The sequence below is a fragment of the Papio anubis genome, chromosome 1 (assembly GCF_008728515.1).
Source record: "Papio anubis isolate 15944 chromosome 1, Panubis1.0, whole genome shotgun sequence".
In the NCBI taxonomy this organism is placed as follows: Eukaryota; Metazoa; Chordata; class Mammalia; order Primates; family Cercopithecidae; genus Papio; species Papio anubis.
Window position 1 is genome coordinate 5,074,250 of NC_044976.1, and position 17,838 is coordinate 5,092,087.

Here is a 17,838-nt window from a genome sequence, read left to right on the forward strand (position 1 = left end):
GAGCCACAGTGTGCACCCCAATACCTGCCAGAGGAAGAGACGGCTGTGCAGTAACACCTACGACAGTCACAGGCTGATCTTTGTGTATTTTGGTCTCAGGAAAACGTACTCAGTCACAGGGCAGAGGACAGCACTGTAGAATCAGAACTGGAAGAGCCTAGGGGTGTACAGAGGGTTGCTGAAGTGGCCAGAGTCACAGCGTGGCTGGTGATAGAGCAGAGTCTGGCCCCAGCCTCCCCTGCACAGCTGCCATTTATTAGCTCAGATGCTTCCAAATTCAAAATGCAATGTCACCAGAAACCCTGACACAGCCTGATGGTTAGCAACTCACAGCCATCCCCTGGGGACCAGCTCCTACTCAGTAGACAAGATCCTTTCGGAGACAGAGCCTTCCTGGTTCTGAAGCTGAACCATGGTCACTCAGTGAGGCCTTCCAGGAAGACGTGCCATTCTGAGAGCTTTCGCCCAAGTGGATTTTAGTGCAGGGATACGGTGAAATGGGGGAGGGGGCTGGGCTCACATGAGGCTGTCCCTTTAGGAATAACCCAGGAAGTGTCCCGGAAAAGAGAGAGAAGACGTCAGAGCCTAAAGGAAACAGCTGGGCTCCGAACGGCCTCTCGGAAGAGCCTCTACTCAAAAATAAGGATCATCACAGATCCAAACAGAAAAACAGGGGTGACATCCCCACATGGAGGGAACACCTGACTTAGCAAATGGGACAGGTCCCCAGGGTCAGGCCTTTAGAGCAGGCACAAGACTGGGACACTGGAGAGAAGGTTGTTCCCATTGTTTTTAAATTTTTTTTTTTGAGACGGAGTTTCGCTCTTTGTTGCCCAGGCTGGAGTGTAATGGTGCAATCTCGGCTCCCTGCAACCTCTGTCTCCTGGGTTCAAGCGATTCTCCTGCCACAGCCTCGCGAGTATCTGGGATTACAGGTGCCTGCCATCATGCCCCGCTAATTTTTTGTATTTTTAGTAGAGATGGGGTTTCACCATGTTGGCCAAGCTGGTCTCGAACTCCAGACCTCAGGTGATCCACCTGTCTCAGCCTCCCAAAGTGCTGGGATTACAGGAGTGAGCCACCGTGCCTGGCCAATTTTTTTTTTTTTTTTTAAGACAGAATTTCACTTTGTTGCCCAGGCTGGAGTGCAATGGCACGATCTCTGGCTCACCACAACCTCTGCCTCCCAGGTTCAAGCAATTCTCCTACCTCAGCCTCCCGAGTAGCTGGGATTACAGGCATGTGCCACCACTCCCGGCTAATTTTTTGTATTTTTAGTAGAGACAGGGTTTCTCCATGTTGGTCAGGCTGTTCTCGAACTCCTGACCTCAGGGGATCCACCCGCCTTGGCCTCCCAAAGTGCTGGGATTACAGGGGTGAGCCACCATACCCGGCTGGTTATTTCTTTAAAAGGTAATCATTTGTCAATAGTAAAACCCAGAGACTCTGACAGGCTGTAATTTCAGGTTCTTTGGCTTGGGCAGTTTTGCTTTTCCCCATGTTTGCAAGGCACAAAGTCTTCGTCCTTGTCACAGTAGCTTGGGATGACTCCCAGTCCACGTGGAAAACATCAGGGAGTGGCCATCCAGCAAGAAATCCCTCGCTTGTTCCACACCTACGCACCGAGCATCTGTGTGTTAGACCCTGTGCTGGGCAGTATAGTCCGTCGGGGTGTGCCGGTTTGAGTGTTAGGTTACAAGACTCCACTGCTGAGTAGCACCTGCCCTATCGCAAAGGAATCCAGTTCCTCCGGAATTACAGTCCCACTGTTAACCTGGTGCTACTGGAAAGTTCCACCCGGTAATCTGAGCAGTGACTCACGGAAGGATGAGGAACCTTTGCTCCAGCTTCTCTCCCTTTCCAGCAAGGGCAGAGCTCCTAAAGCCAGGGGTGAGCACCTGGCCAGCTTACGTAGCAGATGGTCTCAGTTACTTCACTGCTTTCCCAAACTCCTGCAGCTCTCCTGCGTCCACCTTCCGTTGATAGCAAAGCACTGGGTAAGAACAACCTTTTTTCTAGTAGTTTTTTCCAAGCAGTTTTCATTTCTCCACAGTACCCTTTCCATTTAGAGGAGCTTGATAACTGCTTGTTAAAAATTAACCCATGTGACCTAAACTTTTAAAAGTTTTTGTGGCAAAACGATGCCCAGATAGTCACATTTAAGCAAATATCCAGCTTGATTCAGTGATTAACAGTAAATGGGTCTACATGCTAACATAGCGGCACATTCAACACATAACACATCACTTACATCAACGTCCACTGCCCCTGCACCTGCTACTTCAGGGCACTGAGGCTCCCGTTCCAAGGCCTTACAAACCTATGTGGTGGCCTGTAGGGCAAAAGGAATTATCATTACAACTGGTTAGAGGTAGGAATTCAGAAAGAAATTGAGGAGGCAAAACACATGTGGTTTGAGGCTGAAGGCTTAAGACACCTCTTACCCAAGAGTGACCTCAGAGTTTCACATCCCACACAATCACACTGTGGTTGAGTGAAATCAAGTGCGGTTTTATTTAAGAACTCGAAAGAATAATCAGTATCTGTGAAAGAAAATCCAATTTAGTATATTTAAATAAATATTTCTGTATGTAAAAAGAAGAGTAGAATAATTACTCCATTAAGTTCCTCTCCTTGCAATGGGATAGGCTGCCTCTACTGCAGATGGCTGTGTCTTCCAAACCCATGACAAGTACCACGTCTTCTGCAGCAGTGGCCCAGAGAGTAAGCACTTCCCAGCAAGACAGAGAGGTCGAGGTCTTCTAACCTTGCCAAACCACGACAAAAGCAAACTATGGTGGGCAAGCCCACCTACCTAAGGCAGGAAGAAAGTGCAGCGAAGGGACAGTGGTGTGCTGTGCCTATCGTGGGGGTACTCCTAGCAGCCAGCTGTGGCCGAGACCTTACCAAGCCTGATCGGCTAGTGCAGCTTCCTGGTTTAGGAATGTTTTCCCTGGTCATATCAATCCCCCAGGTTGGTAAATGAACAGAAGGGATGAATAAAGCCTACTTTTTAGGCTCAAGGAGCAGCTCGCACCAACAAAGGGGTGGCAGGTGCACTGCTGCCTTCTGTTTTCTGTCCTAAGAGGCTCACCCCGCGACCTCTTCTGTAAACTGCCACTCAGCAGCGGCCTGCAAGCCCTCACGAAAGGCTTCACGTTGTGCTGTTTCCAAGTAGCTTTGTTCTGAGCAGTACCTATTTTCCACTTAAGAATCTCCACTTTAAAACCTGCAATGGAAAAATAAATCTCTTGACAGTTTTTTAAATTGAGAAAATTGGTGATGTGGCCTTTACTGCATTAACCTGATTCTCTGCGGGCCCTGCCACTGCTAAATTTATAAAGCTAAAAATAATCTCAAGATCACAGAACTAAACAGAAGTCAATCACTTACCAAATCCTGCCCTTAAGGAGTTCATCTTGGCCAGGCGTGGTGGCTCACGCCTATAATCCCAGCACTCTGGGAGGCCGAGGCAGGCAGATCATGAGGTCAGGAGTTCGAGACCAGTCTGGCCAAGATGGTGAAACTCCGTTTCTACTAAAAATACAAAAAACTAGCCGGGCATGGTGGCACATGCCTGTAATCCCAGCTGCTTGGGAGGTGAGGCAGGAGAATCGCTTGAACTCGGGAGGCAGAGGTTGCAGTGAGTGGAGATAGTGCCATTCCACTGGGCGACAATGTGAGACTCCGTCTCGAAAAAAAAGCCGGGCATGGTGTCTTAAGCCTGTAATCCCAGCTACTCAGGAGGCTGAGGCAGGAAAATCGCTTGAACCCGGGAGGCGGAGGTTGTGGTGAGCCGAGATGGTGCCACTGCACTCCAGCCTCCAGCCTGTGCCACAGAGCAAGACCCCGTCTAAAAAAAAAAAAAAAAAAAAAAAAGTTCATCTTTTATCCCTAAGTAATTGCTGACTGCTGCCCTGGGATTATAAAGAGGCTGGGAATGTTCTCTCACGATCTCTACCCCTGGAATTCCTCTCTCAAGCAGAATACAATGTCAGGTTTTCCCTGGTGTCAGGCAGCATTTCACCGTGAAACCCTAAGACCTGCCTCCTGGGCTCCTTCCAGCTGGTGGGCCTGGCATGAAGGTGGACTTTCTGGGTTCTGGCAGATGGAGGATGGCATGAAATGCCAACACCGTCAGCTTACCATCCACAAGGCCAGCGGCTGCCAACAGCTGCCCTACACCTATCAACAAGACGACTTCGTGGCTCCCAATGGGAATGGAGGCTGGGTCCGCCCTACTCAGAGCAGGGGAAAGAACCTTCCCTCAAAGAGCCGGGGCGGGCTGCCAGAATCTAACTACATCCTCTCCCGGTCTGCAGTTCTAGGAAGTGGAATTTGCTGCCCTAAGCGTGGTCCCGCTGGGGATCATTCATTCACTCCAGAGAAATTGTTACTGATGGCTTGGCCACCGCCTTGGCTAGAGTCCCATTGCATGCATGTTGTGAGGGCCGATGGGCAAGTCTGTCTGGTTTTGGTTTTTTTTTTTGTCTCACCCTGTTGCCCAGGCTGAAGTCCAATGGCTCAGCTCACTGCAACCTCCGCCTCCTGGGTTCAAAGGATTCTCCTGCCTCAGCCTCCTGAGTAGCTGGGATTACAGGCACCCGCCACCACATCCAGCTATTTTTTGTATTTTTAGTAGAGACGGGGTTTTATCATGTTGGCCAGGCTGGTCTTGAACTCCTGACCTCATGATCCACTCACCTTGGCTTCCCAAATTGCTGGGATTACAGGCGTGAGCCACCGTGCCTGGCCGTCTGGTTTTCAAACCAGCAGCTGTCATACTAGTAATCAATGAACCCGTAAGCCTCTTTGGTATATATAACAATGAAAAAATTCATTAAGCCATGAAATCTAGAAACACGTCGTATCTCTGAGTTGATAAAATGCTTTTCTGAACATACATTTTAGGTATCTGGTACAATTAACCAAATGTCTGCCCATTTTTGTGTAGCTTTTATACAGTACAGATTTCATTGATGTCGCCCCCACATCCGAGTATTAAAAACATTTGACATTGTTATTCTCAGTCCTCACAACACCCCTGTGAGGTAGGTGGTATTGACCCCATTCCACAGATGGGGAGGTCTAGGCACGGAAAGGTTTAGTGGCTCCTCACAAGCTGCGTGGTGGGGCAGCAGAGTGGTGCTCTGGCCCCAAGCCCACGCCTTCACATTCATACTTCTTCAGTGCCACCGTAACACCGCATGGCAGGATCTCACGCTGAGGCCAAGTTCCTGTCTAGTCCAGAATGAAGCCAGCGTTTCACCTCTTAAAGCTTCCATGTGTGACTCAAAGCCAACTACTCTCCCAAACTTGCAAAACAAACATATTGACTGAATCTTGGTTGGGACTATTTGCAGTATTTAAGATTATTTTTGAGAGTCAGTCTGCTTGGATTTGTAGTTGTGTATGTTCAAATCCCTTTGAAAACAGTTTGAAATGACATGAGGGACAATGTAATTTTGAGAACACAACACATAAAACAAGAGTTCTGAGACTGACATTGAAATTGAGAATATAAGCTATGGTAAAATGAGAATCAAATCTCAAATAAATGGAGAGCAGCACTTCTCAATGTTTAAGGCCATGCACAGAGCAGGCATTCACTCAGCACTTCTGGATCAAGAGAAATGGACGCTCCTTTGAGCCGCCTGTCACTGACAACAGGAGCTGAGACCCCCAGGAAAGCCGGCCAGGGCCATGATCCCCTTGGCCTGGGGCCACGTTCACACAAAGCCACTCAGCCAAATTGTGTGGAGGTATCTAGGCTTACTTGCTGCAGGATAAAAGTTGAGCTAGAACACCAAGCGTTGAGCTAGGAATACCCCTTTGAATGTGTACTGCTACTTATAAAAAATAGATATGTAGCTATGATTAAATAGATGAAAGGCCAAAGCATCCTATGAGGAAATATTTTTAAAATTGTATAGATGTTCATGCAGTGAGGGACAGAAATAAAGAGGTTAAAGCGGTTTGTGTTTTTCGGTTAAATGAAAGGTTGTAAATGCATTTTTAATGCTGATAAGAAGGGGTACCTGCTACCCCATTCTGCTGGGGAAGTGTTGCTGAGGACAGAGTCCATCTCTCCCAGGGAGTCTTGGTTATCCCTTACTTACACTCTGGCCTCGGGGGCAGTGGCGTGTGGCCTCGGTCCTCCCCAGGTCACTCTGGAGGGCGCTGTGGAATATTGCTGTGATTTGCCTCTTATTCGTCTTTCACCCATGTTCCGCCTTGATTCGGCATAAGGACAGACTGCTCCAGTGGGGCCTTGGGTCCTCAGGCCTTCTGACCGCTTGGTCTTGAGTGACATTCCAGAAGAGTGACTAATGACGTAAAACGATTAAGAAAATCCATGTTGCAGCGGCCGACCAGAAACAGTTTTGTCCCAGGCTGCACGGGGCTGGAGGCCCCAAGGTCACCGGAGCCACTGCCCGTCACAGGTCCACCTTGACCCCCTTTATGAAAGGCAGGCCCGTGGGCACCCTCTTCTTATACTCCAGGTACTCCTCTCCAAAAAAGTGAATTAGTGAGATTTCTTCTTCTTCTGTTCGATCGCGGAAGAATCGCCACACCGTCAGAGCATAGCTGACGCCGCAGATGGGGTTACACAGCATCACCTAACAGAGGGAGACACCGGGCTCATCAGGGTGACCGTGGGATGATGCCCTGTGCTTTGGTGGGCGTCTGTCTCTAATACCCAGAGGATTTCTGTGCCCATGCCCTGCTGAGACTGTCAGGGTCTCTGGGAGCAGTACTGTCACCGTAGCCCTAAGCACTCAGTGCTGCAGGCCTTTCTCACGTGCTTTTCTGTTGCTCCTCTTACATGACAGAGATCTGAAAATCACAAGATCAACCTCTTGGATTTCAACCCTCAGCTTGGGGTGACAGCAATGCCCCCCACCTCCTGGTGTGAGCTCCCCAACATGAGGTCCCATGCACGCTGCCTTCCTGCCCAGGACCCTCCCACCACAAATGCATTTGCTTACACCACAGCTGCCTGGGCCTCTGCCTCCTAAACCCAGAGCCTCTGCTTCAGCACGAGATACGGGGCCACAAAACTGAGCTTCCGAAATGCCCCTTCCAGCAGATCACCTCCATGTTCAGAGAGCTCCAGAGCCTCAATCCCACCTCCTGAGTCTGGGTTTCCAACCCAAGAAAAGCAGCATTTCGCCTACTTCCCCAGTCTCCTGCCTTCCCCACGCTGTGCCCACTTTGCCTCTTACCTTTTTCCCTCTCCTCCCTGGAGACGGGTTCTCACTCTGCCACGTGGAGTGCAGTGGCGTGATCATGGCTCACTGCAGCCTTAACTTCTTGGGCTCAAGTGATCCTCCCACCTCAGCTTCCCAAGGAGCTGGGACTAAGGGCATGCGCCACCACGCCCAGCTAATTTTTGTATTTTTTGTAGAGATGGGGTTTCACTATGTTGCCCAGGCTGGTCTCGAACTCCTGGCCCTTTCTTCCACCTTTAAAGAACATCCTGGCCAGGTGCAGTGGCTCACGTCAGTTAACTGCAGTACTTTGGGAGGCCAAGGCGGGCAGATCACCTGAGGTCAGGAGTTTGAGACAAGCTTGGCCAACATGGTAAAACCCCGTCTCTATCAAAAACAAAAATTAGCCAGACATAGTGGTGGAAGCCTATAATCCCAGCTACTGGGGAGGTTGAGGCAGGAGAATTGCTTGAACCCAGGAGGCAGAGGTTCCAGTGAGCTGAGATGGCCATTGCATTCCAGCCTGGTCAACAGAGCGAAACTCCCTCTCAAGGAAAAAAAAAAAAAAAAAAAAAAAGAACATCCTTCTTACTGATCCCCAGCCAAACAGTTCTTCAAGGCCAAAAGCATGCCCCAGCTCCTCAGGGAACCACTCACCTACTCCTGCCCACTGGTCCCCTGTGGATGTGCATCTTCCCCGACATACATTTTCTGTACGTTTTCTGAACATACATTTTAGGCTCCAGTTCAGCCACCTGGAGAGTCAGGCTCATGTCCTGACCTCTCACACCTTCTCTTATTGAGCACTTACTGTGTTCCCAGCGCCATGCTAAGCCCTTTACAATCATTACCCTGTTCAACTCTCATGGCAAACCTTTGAGGGCAAGCTAATATCCCCACTTTGTTTTTTAAAATATTTATTTATTTATTTTTTTGAGAAGGAGTCTCACTCTGTTGCCCAGGCTGGAGTGCAGTGGCGCGATCTTGGCTCACTGCAAGCTCCGCCTCCTGGCTTCACACCATTCTCCTGCCTCAGCCTCCCGAGTAGCTGGACTACAGGCGCTCACCACCACGCCTGGCTAATTTTTTGTATTTTTAGAGAGACAGGGTTTCACCATTCACAGGATGGTCTCAATCTCCTGACCTTGTGATCCGCCCAGCTCGGCCTCCCAAAGTGCTGGGATTACAGGCATTAGCCACCGCACCCAGCCTTTATTTTTTAAAGACAGGGTCTCACTATATTGCCCAGACTGGACTTGAACTCTTGGGCTCAAGCCATCCTCCTGCCTCAGCTTCCCGAGTAGGGGGGACTACAAGCATGTGCCACTACGTCTAGCTGCCCCCACTTTAACGTGAGAGGAGAGGGAGGCCAAGCAGTAAATGTCAGAATCAGGACTGGCCCAGTCAGTGACTCCAGGGCCTGTACCCTCACATCTGGCATAGTTTGCTGGGGATACCCTACAGCGGGAGTTCTTGATAGCAGGCTATAGCCTGTTACTGAGCCATGAAATCATTTAGTGCATCATGAACAGTACTGCAAATAGTAAGATAGAAAACAGGGTTTTTTACATGGTAAGGGTAATTATTATACTAGGAAAGACATGTTCTGTTCATACACACACAAGTGCTGGAGCACAATGTAAAAAAATATATATAGGCAAAAAAGTATGGAAAACCCTTTGGTTCTAGGGCACATATGTATACAGTAAGCAAACATTTATGGCAAATTACATTATTCAGTCATAACCAATTTGTTCCCAGGGAAGGTGATTGTTAATGTGAGGGTTTTACATATTTTAGAAACAAAAAATGTAAAGTAAAAGCTATGGAATAATTTGCCCCAACTATACCGTTAGGGGTCACCAGAGAGTCACCAAGGACTATGCATTGCTGATGGGATGCCTGAGAGATCTCTGGATTCGCCTAAAGACTTGGAGACTTTTCCCAAAGACTTGGTGAATTTTCCAAGATGTATTCACATTCTTTGGCCAAGTTTTTCTAGGACTAAGAGTAAAGAATCAAGAAACATTTTCAAGAAATAAGGCTTGGGGTTGGGCATGGTGGATCACGCCTGTAATCCCAGCATTTTGGGAGGCTGCAGTGAGAGGCCTGCTTGAGCCCAGGAGTTCGAGATCTGCCTGGGCAACAGTAAGACCCCATCTCTACTAAAAACAAAAAATAAGCTGGGCATGGTGGTGCACACTTATAGTCCCAGCTACTCAGGAGACGAAAGCAGGACGGCTGCTTGAGCCCAGGAGTTTGAGACTAGCCTGGGCAACACAGTAAGCTCTCATCTTTAATACACAAATAAATAATTTTATTTTGTAAGACAGGGTCTCACTCTGTTGCCCAGACTGGGGTACAGTAGCAATCAAAGCGATCCTCCTGCCGCAGCCTCCTGAGTAACTGGGATTACAGGTGCACGAGCCACTTCCAGATATATTTTTAACTTTTTCCTTTGGAGAGAAGGGTTCTCACTATGTTGACCAAGCTGGTTTCTAATTCCTGGCCTCGAGCAATCCTCCTGCTCTGGTCTCCCAAAGCCACTGTGCCTAACCAAGTAATAATTTTAAAAAAGAAATATACAGGCAGGGTGCGGTGGTTCATGCCTGTAATCCCAGCACTTTGGGAGGCTGAAGCAGGTGGATCATCTGAGGTCAGGAGTTTGAGATCAGCCTGGCCAACATGGTGAAACCCCTACTAAACCTACTAAAAAATACAAAAAATTAGCTGGGCGTGGTAGTGCATACCTGTAATCCCAGCTACTCAGGGTGCTGAGGCAGGAGATTCACTTGAACCCGGGAGGTGGAGGCTGCAGTGAGCCAAGATCGCGCCACTGCACTCCAGCCTGGGCGACAGAGTAAGACTCTGTCTCAAAAAAAAAGAAAGAAAAAATATATGTGGTGGCTCACACCTATAATCCCAGCACTTTGGGAGGCTGAGGCGGGTGGATCACTCGACCCCAGGAGTTTGAGAACAGCCTAGGCAACATGGCAAAACCCTGCTTCTGTACAAATACAAAAATTAGCCAGGGGCTGGGCATGGTGGCTCACGCCTGTAATCCCAGTGCTTTGGGAGGCCAAGGCAGGCAGATCACCTCAGGTCGGGAGTTCGAGAACAGCCTGACCAACATGGAGAAACCCCGTCTCTACTAAAAATACAAAATTAGCCGGGTGTGGTGGCGCAGGCCTGTAATCCCAGCTACTCAGGAGGCTGAGGCAGGAGAATCGTTTGAACTGGGAGGCAGAGGTTGCGGTGAGCTGAGATCACGCCATTGCACTCCAGCCTGGGCAACAAGAGCGAAACTCCATCTCAAAAAAATAAATTAATTAAAAAAAAAAAAATTAGCTGGGTGTAGTGACACACATCTGTAGTCTCAGCTACTTAGAAGGCTAAGGCAGGAGAATCCCTCAAACCCGGGAGGCGGAGGTTGCAGTGAGCCGAGATTGTGCCACTGCACTCCAGCCTGGGCTACAGAGACTTAGGAGACTAAGGTGGGAGGATCACTTGAGCCCAAGAGGTCGAGGCTGCAGTAAGCCATGATCATGCCAACACACTATAGCCTGGGTGAGAGACCCTGCCTCAAAAAAAAAAAAAAAAAAAGAAAAAACATACATTAAAAAAAAATATATATATATATACACACACACACACACACACACATACACACACACACAGAGAGAGAGTCAGGTGCAGTGGCTCACACCTATATAATCCTAACACTTTTTCTTTTCTTTTTTTTTTTATTTTGAGACAGAGTCTTGCTGTGTCACCCTGGCTGGAGTGCAGTGGCGTGATCTCGGCTCACTGCAACCTCTGCCTTCGATTCAAGCAAATATCGTGCCTCAGTCTCTCAACTAGCTGGAACTGTAAGCATGAGCCACCACGCCTGGCCTAATCCCAGCACTTTAGAAGGCCAAAGTGGGAGGATCGCTTGAGCCCAGGAGTTCAAGCCCAGCATGGGCAACAAAGGGAGAACCATCTCTTTTTTTGAGACAGAGTCTCACTCCATCACCCAGACTGAAGTGCAGTGGCATGGTCTCAGCTCACTGCAACCTCCATCTCCCAGGTTCAAGCAATTCTCATAGGCCTCCCGAGTAGCTGGGACTATAGACATGTGCCACCATGCCCAACTAATTTTTGTATTTTTAATAGAGATGGGGTTTTGCCATGTTGGCTAGGCTTGTCTCAAACTCCTAACCTCAAGTGATTCACCCACTTCAGCCTCCCAAAGTGCTGGGATTACAGGCAAGCGGCTGGGAGAACCACCTCTACAGAAAATTTAAAAATTAGCCGGATGTGGTGGCACACACCTGTAATGTGTTCCAGCTACTTGGGAGGCTGAGGTAGGAGGATCACTTGAGCTCAGGAGGTCAAGGCTGCAGTAAGCCATGATCACAACACTGCACTCCAGCCTGGGTAACACAGCAACATCCTGTCTTAAAAAAAAAAAGCTGGGCGCGGTGGCTCACACCTGTAATCCCAGCACTTTGGGAGGCCCAGGCGGGCGGATCATGAGGTCAGGAGATCAAGACCATCCTGGCTAACACAGTCAAACCCTGTCTCTACTAGAAATACAAAAAATTAGCCAGCCGTGGTGGTGGGTGCCTGTAGTCCCAGCTACTCAGGAGACTGAAGCAGGAGAATCGCTTGAACCTGGGAGGTGGAGGTTGCAGTGAGCTGAGATCACACCACTGCACTCCAGCCTGGGTGACAAGTGAGACTCCGTCTCAAAAAAAAAAAAAAAAAAAAGGCCAGGCACCGTAGCTCAAGCCTGTAATCCCAGCACTTTGAGAGGCCCAGGAGGGCAGATTGCTTGAGCTCAGGAGTTCAAGACGGCTCTGGACAACTCGAGAAACGCTGTCTCTACAAAAAAAAAATACAAACAGTAGTCAGGCATAGTAGTTTGTGCCTACAGTTCTAGCTACTTGGGAGGCAGAAGTTGTAGTGAGCCAAGATCGCACCACTGCACTCTGGCCTGGGCAACAGAGCAAGACTAGGTCTAAAAAAAAAAAAAAAAAGAAAGAAACAAGGCCTTTTCTTCAGCCTGAGACAGAACAAACCTACATGGCTCCACACAGCTCACTAACACATGGCCTCGACCCCATTAATACCTATTTCTGATGAAATCCAGCCAAGCTGCCACATGAGTGGTAGAGGGCACTCCCTTCCCTAAGGGCCATCTCTGTCCTCAGCCCCTTTGGGGTGTTTCAGATCTATTAATAGGTTGAAGGGGCAGAGAAGGGGATAGGCACAATGGCTCATGCCTATAATGCTAGCACTTTGCAAAGCTGAGGTGGGAGGATCACTCAAGGCCAAGAGTTTGACACCAGCCTGGGCAACATAGTAAGACCCTGTCTCTACCAAAAAAAAAAAAAAAAAAAAAAACCAGGCAGAAACAGGATAAAGGGACAGCAGGTAGCTAACAGCACAAGGATTTATGCACCCAGGTTTTGGGCACATACTAAAAAGCATTACAGACTACATTAGTTCTCTTGACTTTTATTAAATTATCACTTGAAACACGCCAAGAAGAACATGTACCTGTTATTTAAAGGAGACCAACAACCTCATGAACACACTGAAAACCACTAATTGTGTACTTCGAAATGGTGACTTTTATGGTATGTGAATTGTATCACAATGTTTAAAATGTTACTAAAAAAAATAAAAAATAAAAAAGGGGAGTGGTGTCATATTTGATATTATACCTGAGTTCCAATACTCCAGTAAAACCACCCGACGTAAGAAGGATGCCGAAACCAAGCGTACACTCCGCTGGTCACCAGAGTATGTGTATCTGATTTTTCATTCTGCACCACGTGGTTGAAATTGGAGCCAGCTGTAAACATGGCCGCCTTCCTCAGACATTCTCCGAAGACCACCATCAGCAGCCCTGTGACACTGAGCCAGGTGATCTGCTTCAGTTCTGTGGGAGAGAGACATCGATGACACACGAGGAGTGAAAACATTGGCCGGCTGAGCTTCCTTTCGCACTGCTTAAAATTAACCTATTTTCCCAAAGACAGAAACAGAAAATGTGCTCGTGGGCAATCAGCATTTGTCATCACGTTAAAATTTCATAAGAAAACACATTCTCCTAAGTTGTGCTGTTCATCGGTTTACTTTAAAATGCCAATAAGCACAATGAAAGCATCATGGTAAAGAGATGCTCTCTTGCTACAGCTGATGGGTTCTCTGGTTCACCACCCCCGGCCACATGCTCAGTCCTTCATTTGGGGACAAGTACAGCTAAGAGAAGAAAAGGGCCGGGCGCGGTGGCTCAAGTCTGTAATCCCAGCACTTTGGGAGGCCGAGACGGGCAGATCACGAGGTCAGGAGATCGAGACCATCCTGGCTAACACGGTGAAACCCCGTCTCTACTAAAAAATACAAAAAACTAGCCAGGCGAGGTGGCGGGTGCCTGTAGTCCCAGCTACTCAGGAGGCTGAGGCAGGAGAATGGTGTAAAGCCGGGAGGCAGAGCTTGCAGTGAGCTGAGATCCCGCCACTGCACTCCAGCCTGGGCAACAGAGCGAGACTCCGTCTCAAAAAAAAAAAAAGAAGAAAAGAAGGGTCCAAGGTTTCTACCCTGAATCCCAGGAGCTACATGTATTTCATTTCATTGGCTGTGAGACATTCAATTTCAGAGTGCATTCCACATACAGAGGCTTTTGTTAGTCAATTTTTTTTTTTTTTTTGAGACAGCGTCTCACTCTCATTGCCCAGGCTGGAGTGCAATGGCACAACCTCGGCTCACTGCAACCTCCACCCCCTGGGCTCAAGCAATTCTCCTGCCTCAGCCTCCCAAGTAGCTAGGATTACAGGCATGCACCACCAGGCCCGACTAATTTTGTATTTTTAGTAGAGATGTGGTTTTACCATGCTGGTCAGGCTGGTCTCAAACTCCTGACCTCATGTGATCCACCCACCTCAGCCTCCCAAAGTGCTGGGATTACAGGCGTGAGCTACTATGCCTGGCCAGTAAACTCTTACATGAAACATCTAAATATCATCTGATTGTAAAATTAGAATCACAACTACCCAAGGTTGGGACTTCACATTAGATGGTGCACTATGTGATGCAAACTTTAAAGCAAAAGGTCAGCACGTCCTCGAGTCAAAATCCAGAGGCAGAATTCACGAGTGGAGCTCATCCTTTATAAATAGCTTAGTGAGGATAGAGGTCTGTGGAAAATCGCTTGGGGGAGATTAGACTTGAAAGGTGAATCAATGTCACTGTCCTCAGCCTGAATGGGAGCCACCCTTTTCCCCTCCAGAGGGGGACATAAGGCACACTAACCTGGCCAAAAGATATTTTCAAGTGTGAACTCTAACCAAGAAGAAAGAGCGGCTACTGTATACTCCAGGCTGTGATTCAGGAGAAAGGAATCCAAGGACAGACTTTTGGGATTATTGACTGCTGTCACCAAGTATTCAGAATAGTGGAACAATGACAGGGAGCACATGTACCTATTTAAAGACAAAAAGAGAGTTAAGTTGGGACAAGAGAACCAAGTTAGCCGTAAGTGCAGATGTCGGTCTCCTGAGCTGTCCCTAAGTCCATGAGGCCCTGTTCTCACCTGTCTGAGAGTGGACACAGGTACCCATCGCAGCATCTACTACCTCAGGCTTGCAAAAAGTGGAGTTTTTAAGGGACTAGTCTTTTTTTTTTTTTGAAACAGAGTCTCGTTGTGTCACCCAGGCTGGAGTGCAATGGTGCGATCTCGGCTCACTGCAACCTCTGCCTCCCAGGTTCAAGCGATTCTCCTGCCTCAGCCTCCCAAGTAGCTCAGACTACAGGTGCCCACCACCACGCCCAGCTAATTTTTGTATTTTCAGTAGAGACAGGGTTTTGCTATGCTGGCAAGGCTGGTCTCGAACTCCCGGCCTCACTATGTTGGCTAAGCTGGTCTTGAACTCCTGACCTCGTGATCTGTCCACCTCGGCCTCCTAAAGTGCTGGGATTACAGGCGTGAGCCACCGCACCCAGCAAGGGACTGTTTTTGAATGTCACAGGCAAAACAAACCCACAGGTCACGGAGGCATTATGGACCCTTCTGTCCTTTAAAAATGACACTACACACAATAAAACATGAAAGAGGGAGATAACAACATAAAGGAGTGATGTATGTCGGATACAAAATTTAACAAAACTGAAATAATTCCAGCAAAGGATTAGATGGCTCAAAATATTGATAAGAGGAGATTTAAAACTTTTTACCTTGAAGCCACTGGTTCATATCCAGGTCAGACTAGAAGGCTCAAGGGACTGAAATCATAGTGTAGGGAAAAATCCTACAATGGCTGTGGGGATGCACTAGATGTGACCTAATAGAAATTAGAGATGAAAAAGGCCTATGAAGACAAGCCAGAGCCCTGCCCCTGCCCGCCACCGAGGACCTGCACCCCTTCCGGGAAGGGCTGCTCATGTTACTGAATGCTGTCACCACAGCTGCTGATGACAGCGCCTTTGGGGGTGCCAGGGAGATCTGCTTCTGCCTGATTCACAACCAACCCACAGGCACGAAATCACAAGGGCTGAAATGTGAGCAACTAGGGGGAAGCCAGACTTGTTTCCAGAGAACCCTGAACAGCCTTCTGCCGGTCACAGATGAGACAGGGATGAGGAAATGCCACTACTGACCCTCTGATCTGTCCACCCTCGCCTGAAAACCAGTATTCCAAAAGGAATTCTTACCAGCCAAAGTGACTCCAAGAAGACTGGCTAAAACTTAGCAGCACGCCGCAGCCGAACACAAACCCCAGGAAACAAGCTCGGATGGCTATCTGAAAGGAACCAAGAGCAGCTCAGTCACTCGCAGTCCTCAGAGTACAGATCTGGGCTGCTGACCTTCCCAGAATAGGCAGGCCACAGGCAAGCAGATAGAGCCAATTTGCTGAGATTGAAAGGGAGAAGTGGGCGACCTGGGTTCAAATTCTGCACCCACTTCTCTCTGGCTGTGTGGCCTCCCAAGTTATTTAACCTCTCTGGGCTTGCTTCCCCATCTACACCCAGGGGATAACAGTACCTACCATTTAGGACTGTGGTTAGAATCACACACGTAAAACACTTAAGACTAACTGCTACCTAAATTTTAGCTGCCACTATTATTATTATTCACGATGATTATTCACGGCTGTAGGAAAACTGCTTAAGCCTAGTTTATGAGGTCTGGGCACCCGAGCCCGTGCGCCCAGCCCCACCCACGTCACTGGGGGGCCTTTGACCTGAGACAGGGCAGCAGGTAGGTCTCTGCACCTTAAGTTACATAAAAGCACTCGCAGGCTCGCTCACTCCCACCCCACACGCACCAGCTGAGCTGCACGAGCTGCAATTTAACACCCACTCTTCGGGTGCAGGGCGCCCGAGCCCGGAGAGGGAGGGTCCCTTCCTGAGACCTAAACTCGTGGGTGAAGAGCGCGCGCGTGGGAGGCTGCTGCGGGCCCGGGGAGAAAGGTGCCCACGCGCCGCGCCAAGCGGACCCCCGCCCGCCCCACAGGCCCCACCGGCCCCCGCCGGCCTGCACCTGGTAGCGAGGCGGCCGATAGAGCAGCAGCAGCAGCGCGTTGAGCCCGGCCACGTAGAGCGCCAACCCGGTGCGGCCCTGCAAGCCGGCGCGCGTGAGGAGCGGCAGCGCGAGCACCGAGGCGCCCAGCAGGAAGGTAGCGAGGCTGAGACGCGCCTCGGAGCCTGGCGGAGCCCGCGCCGCGCAGCCCGCCATGGCGCAAGGCGGCGGACGAGCAGGCGGCGGCGACGGCTGTAGCCCGGGGAAACGCGCCGGCCGCGCCTGCGCACTGCGCCGCCGACGCCGGCCCGGGAAGGGCAGCTGCCCGGAGCTGCGCGCCGGCTGCCAGTTCTCGCGAGAACTCGGGCCCGCCCCGTTGGTGGCCCGAATTTGGCGGTAGTGCCCCGCCCCGCCCCGCCCCTCGGGGACATCCGGGCTCTGAGCCCGACTCTGTGCCGGGCTGGGGCCGGGCTGGGGTGAGAGAAGTCGCTCCCTTCCTCTGCCCAAACTTAGTCCCAAACTCAGGAGGTTCTTGTCCCAAGAAGCAATGTAAAGTTTGAAACGAGCCGGGCGCAGTGGCTCACGCCTGTAATCCCAGCACTTTGGGAGCCCGAGGCGGGCGAATCACTTGAAGTCTGGAGTTCGAGACCAACCTGGCCAACATGGGGAAACGCCGTCTCTGCTAAAAATACACAAATTAGCTGGGCGTGGTGGCGCACGCCTTTAATCCCAGCTACTTGGTGGGGCTGAGGCAGGATAATTGCTTGAACCGGCGAGACGGAGGTTACAGTGAGCCAAGATTGTGCCACTGCACTCCAGCCTGGGTGAGAGTGACACTCCAGCTCAAAAAAAAGAAAAAGTTTGAAACGGCCGCACCCTCGCCGTCCCTGCGTGGTCCCCGAAAACCAGACGCCTTGGGGCGTGGGTTCGGCCGAGTGCGGCAACCTCCCGCCCTCCCTCTAAGGGTCCCTAGAAAGCGGCCTGGACAACTGCACCTGGGCATCCATGCGACGGGACCACCGCCCGCTGAAATTCCTGTTGTGGAACAAGGCTGGACGGTGATGGCAATGCTCAGGATATATTAGGTTTTTGTTTTTTGTTTTTTGTTTTTTTGAGACG

At 49.7% G+C, this 17,838-nt stretch overlaps 2 protein-coding genes across 7 annotated transcripts in view; one reads left to right on the plus strand and one right to left on the minus strand.

Moving 5' to 3' along the window:
• Positions 1 to 2,598, plus strand: part of RNF207 (ring finger protein 207) — a 14,657-nt gene extending 12,059 nt beyond the window's left edge. For 3 of the 5 annotated variants that reach the window (XM_009182021.4, XM_017956695.3, XM_009182143.4), the window contains one exon: positions 539 to 876. In XM_009182021.4, coding sequence (XP_009180285.1) covers positions 539 to 710 — 172 coding nt within the window. In that variant the 3' untranslated portion in view covers positions 711 to 876. Of the gene's footprint in view, positions 1 to 538 lie in introns of all 5 variants that reach the window. The other 2 variants (XR_635384.4, XM_003891041.5) reach the window with 2 other exon arrangements.
• ICMT (isoprenylcysteine carboxyl methyltransferase) lies at positions 2,491 to 17,003 on the minus strand. 2 transcript variants are annotated; one of them, XM_003891027.4, is made up of 5 exons: positions 16,741 to 17,003; positions 15,912 to 16,000; positions 14,514 to 14,683; positions 12,923 to 13,140; positions 2,491 to 6,620 (listed from the first exon to the last, which is right to left on the minus strand). In XM_003891027.4, exons 1-5 carry the CDS (start codon positions 16,933 to 16,935, stop codon positions 6,438 to 6,440), a joined length of 855 nt encoding a protein of 284 aa, XP_003891076.2. In that variant the 5' UTR covers positions 16,936 to 17,003; the 3' UTR covers positions 2,491 to 6,437. The 2 variants fall into 2 exon arrangements, with proteins under 2 accessions (XP_003891076.2, XP_009180537.2); XM_009182273.4 differs by lacking the exon at positions 2,491 to 6,620 and adding an exon at positions 6,635 to 6,837 and having other exon boundaries at positions 16,741 to 16,995.
• Positions 17,004 to 17,838: the final 835 nt, after the last annotated feature.

Excerpts from the sequence above, each read along its gene's own strand:
- ICMT (XM_003891027.4), bottom strand. The coding sequence starts at position 16,935 with ATGGCGGGCTGCGCGGCGCGGGCTCCGCCAGGCTCCGAGGCGCGTCTC. Across the intron at positions 16,001-16,740 it reads ATCGGCCGCCTCGCTACCAG|ATAGCCATCCGAGCTTGTTT; the intron begins GTGCAGGCCGGC and ends GGTTCCTTTCAG. Across the intron at positions 14,684-15,911 it reads TCTTGGAGTCACTTTGGCTG|GTACATGTGCTCCCTGTCAT; the intron begins GTAAGAATTCCT and ends GTCTTTAAATAG.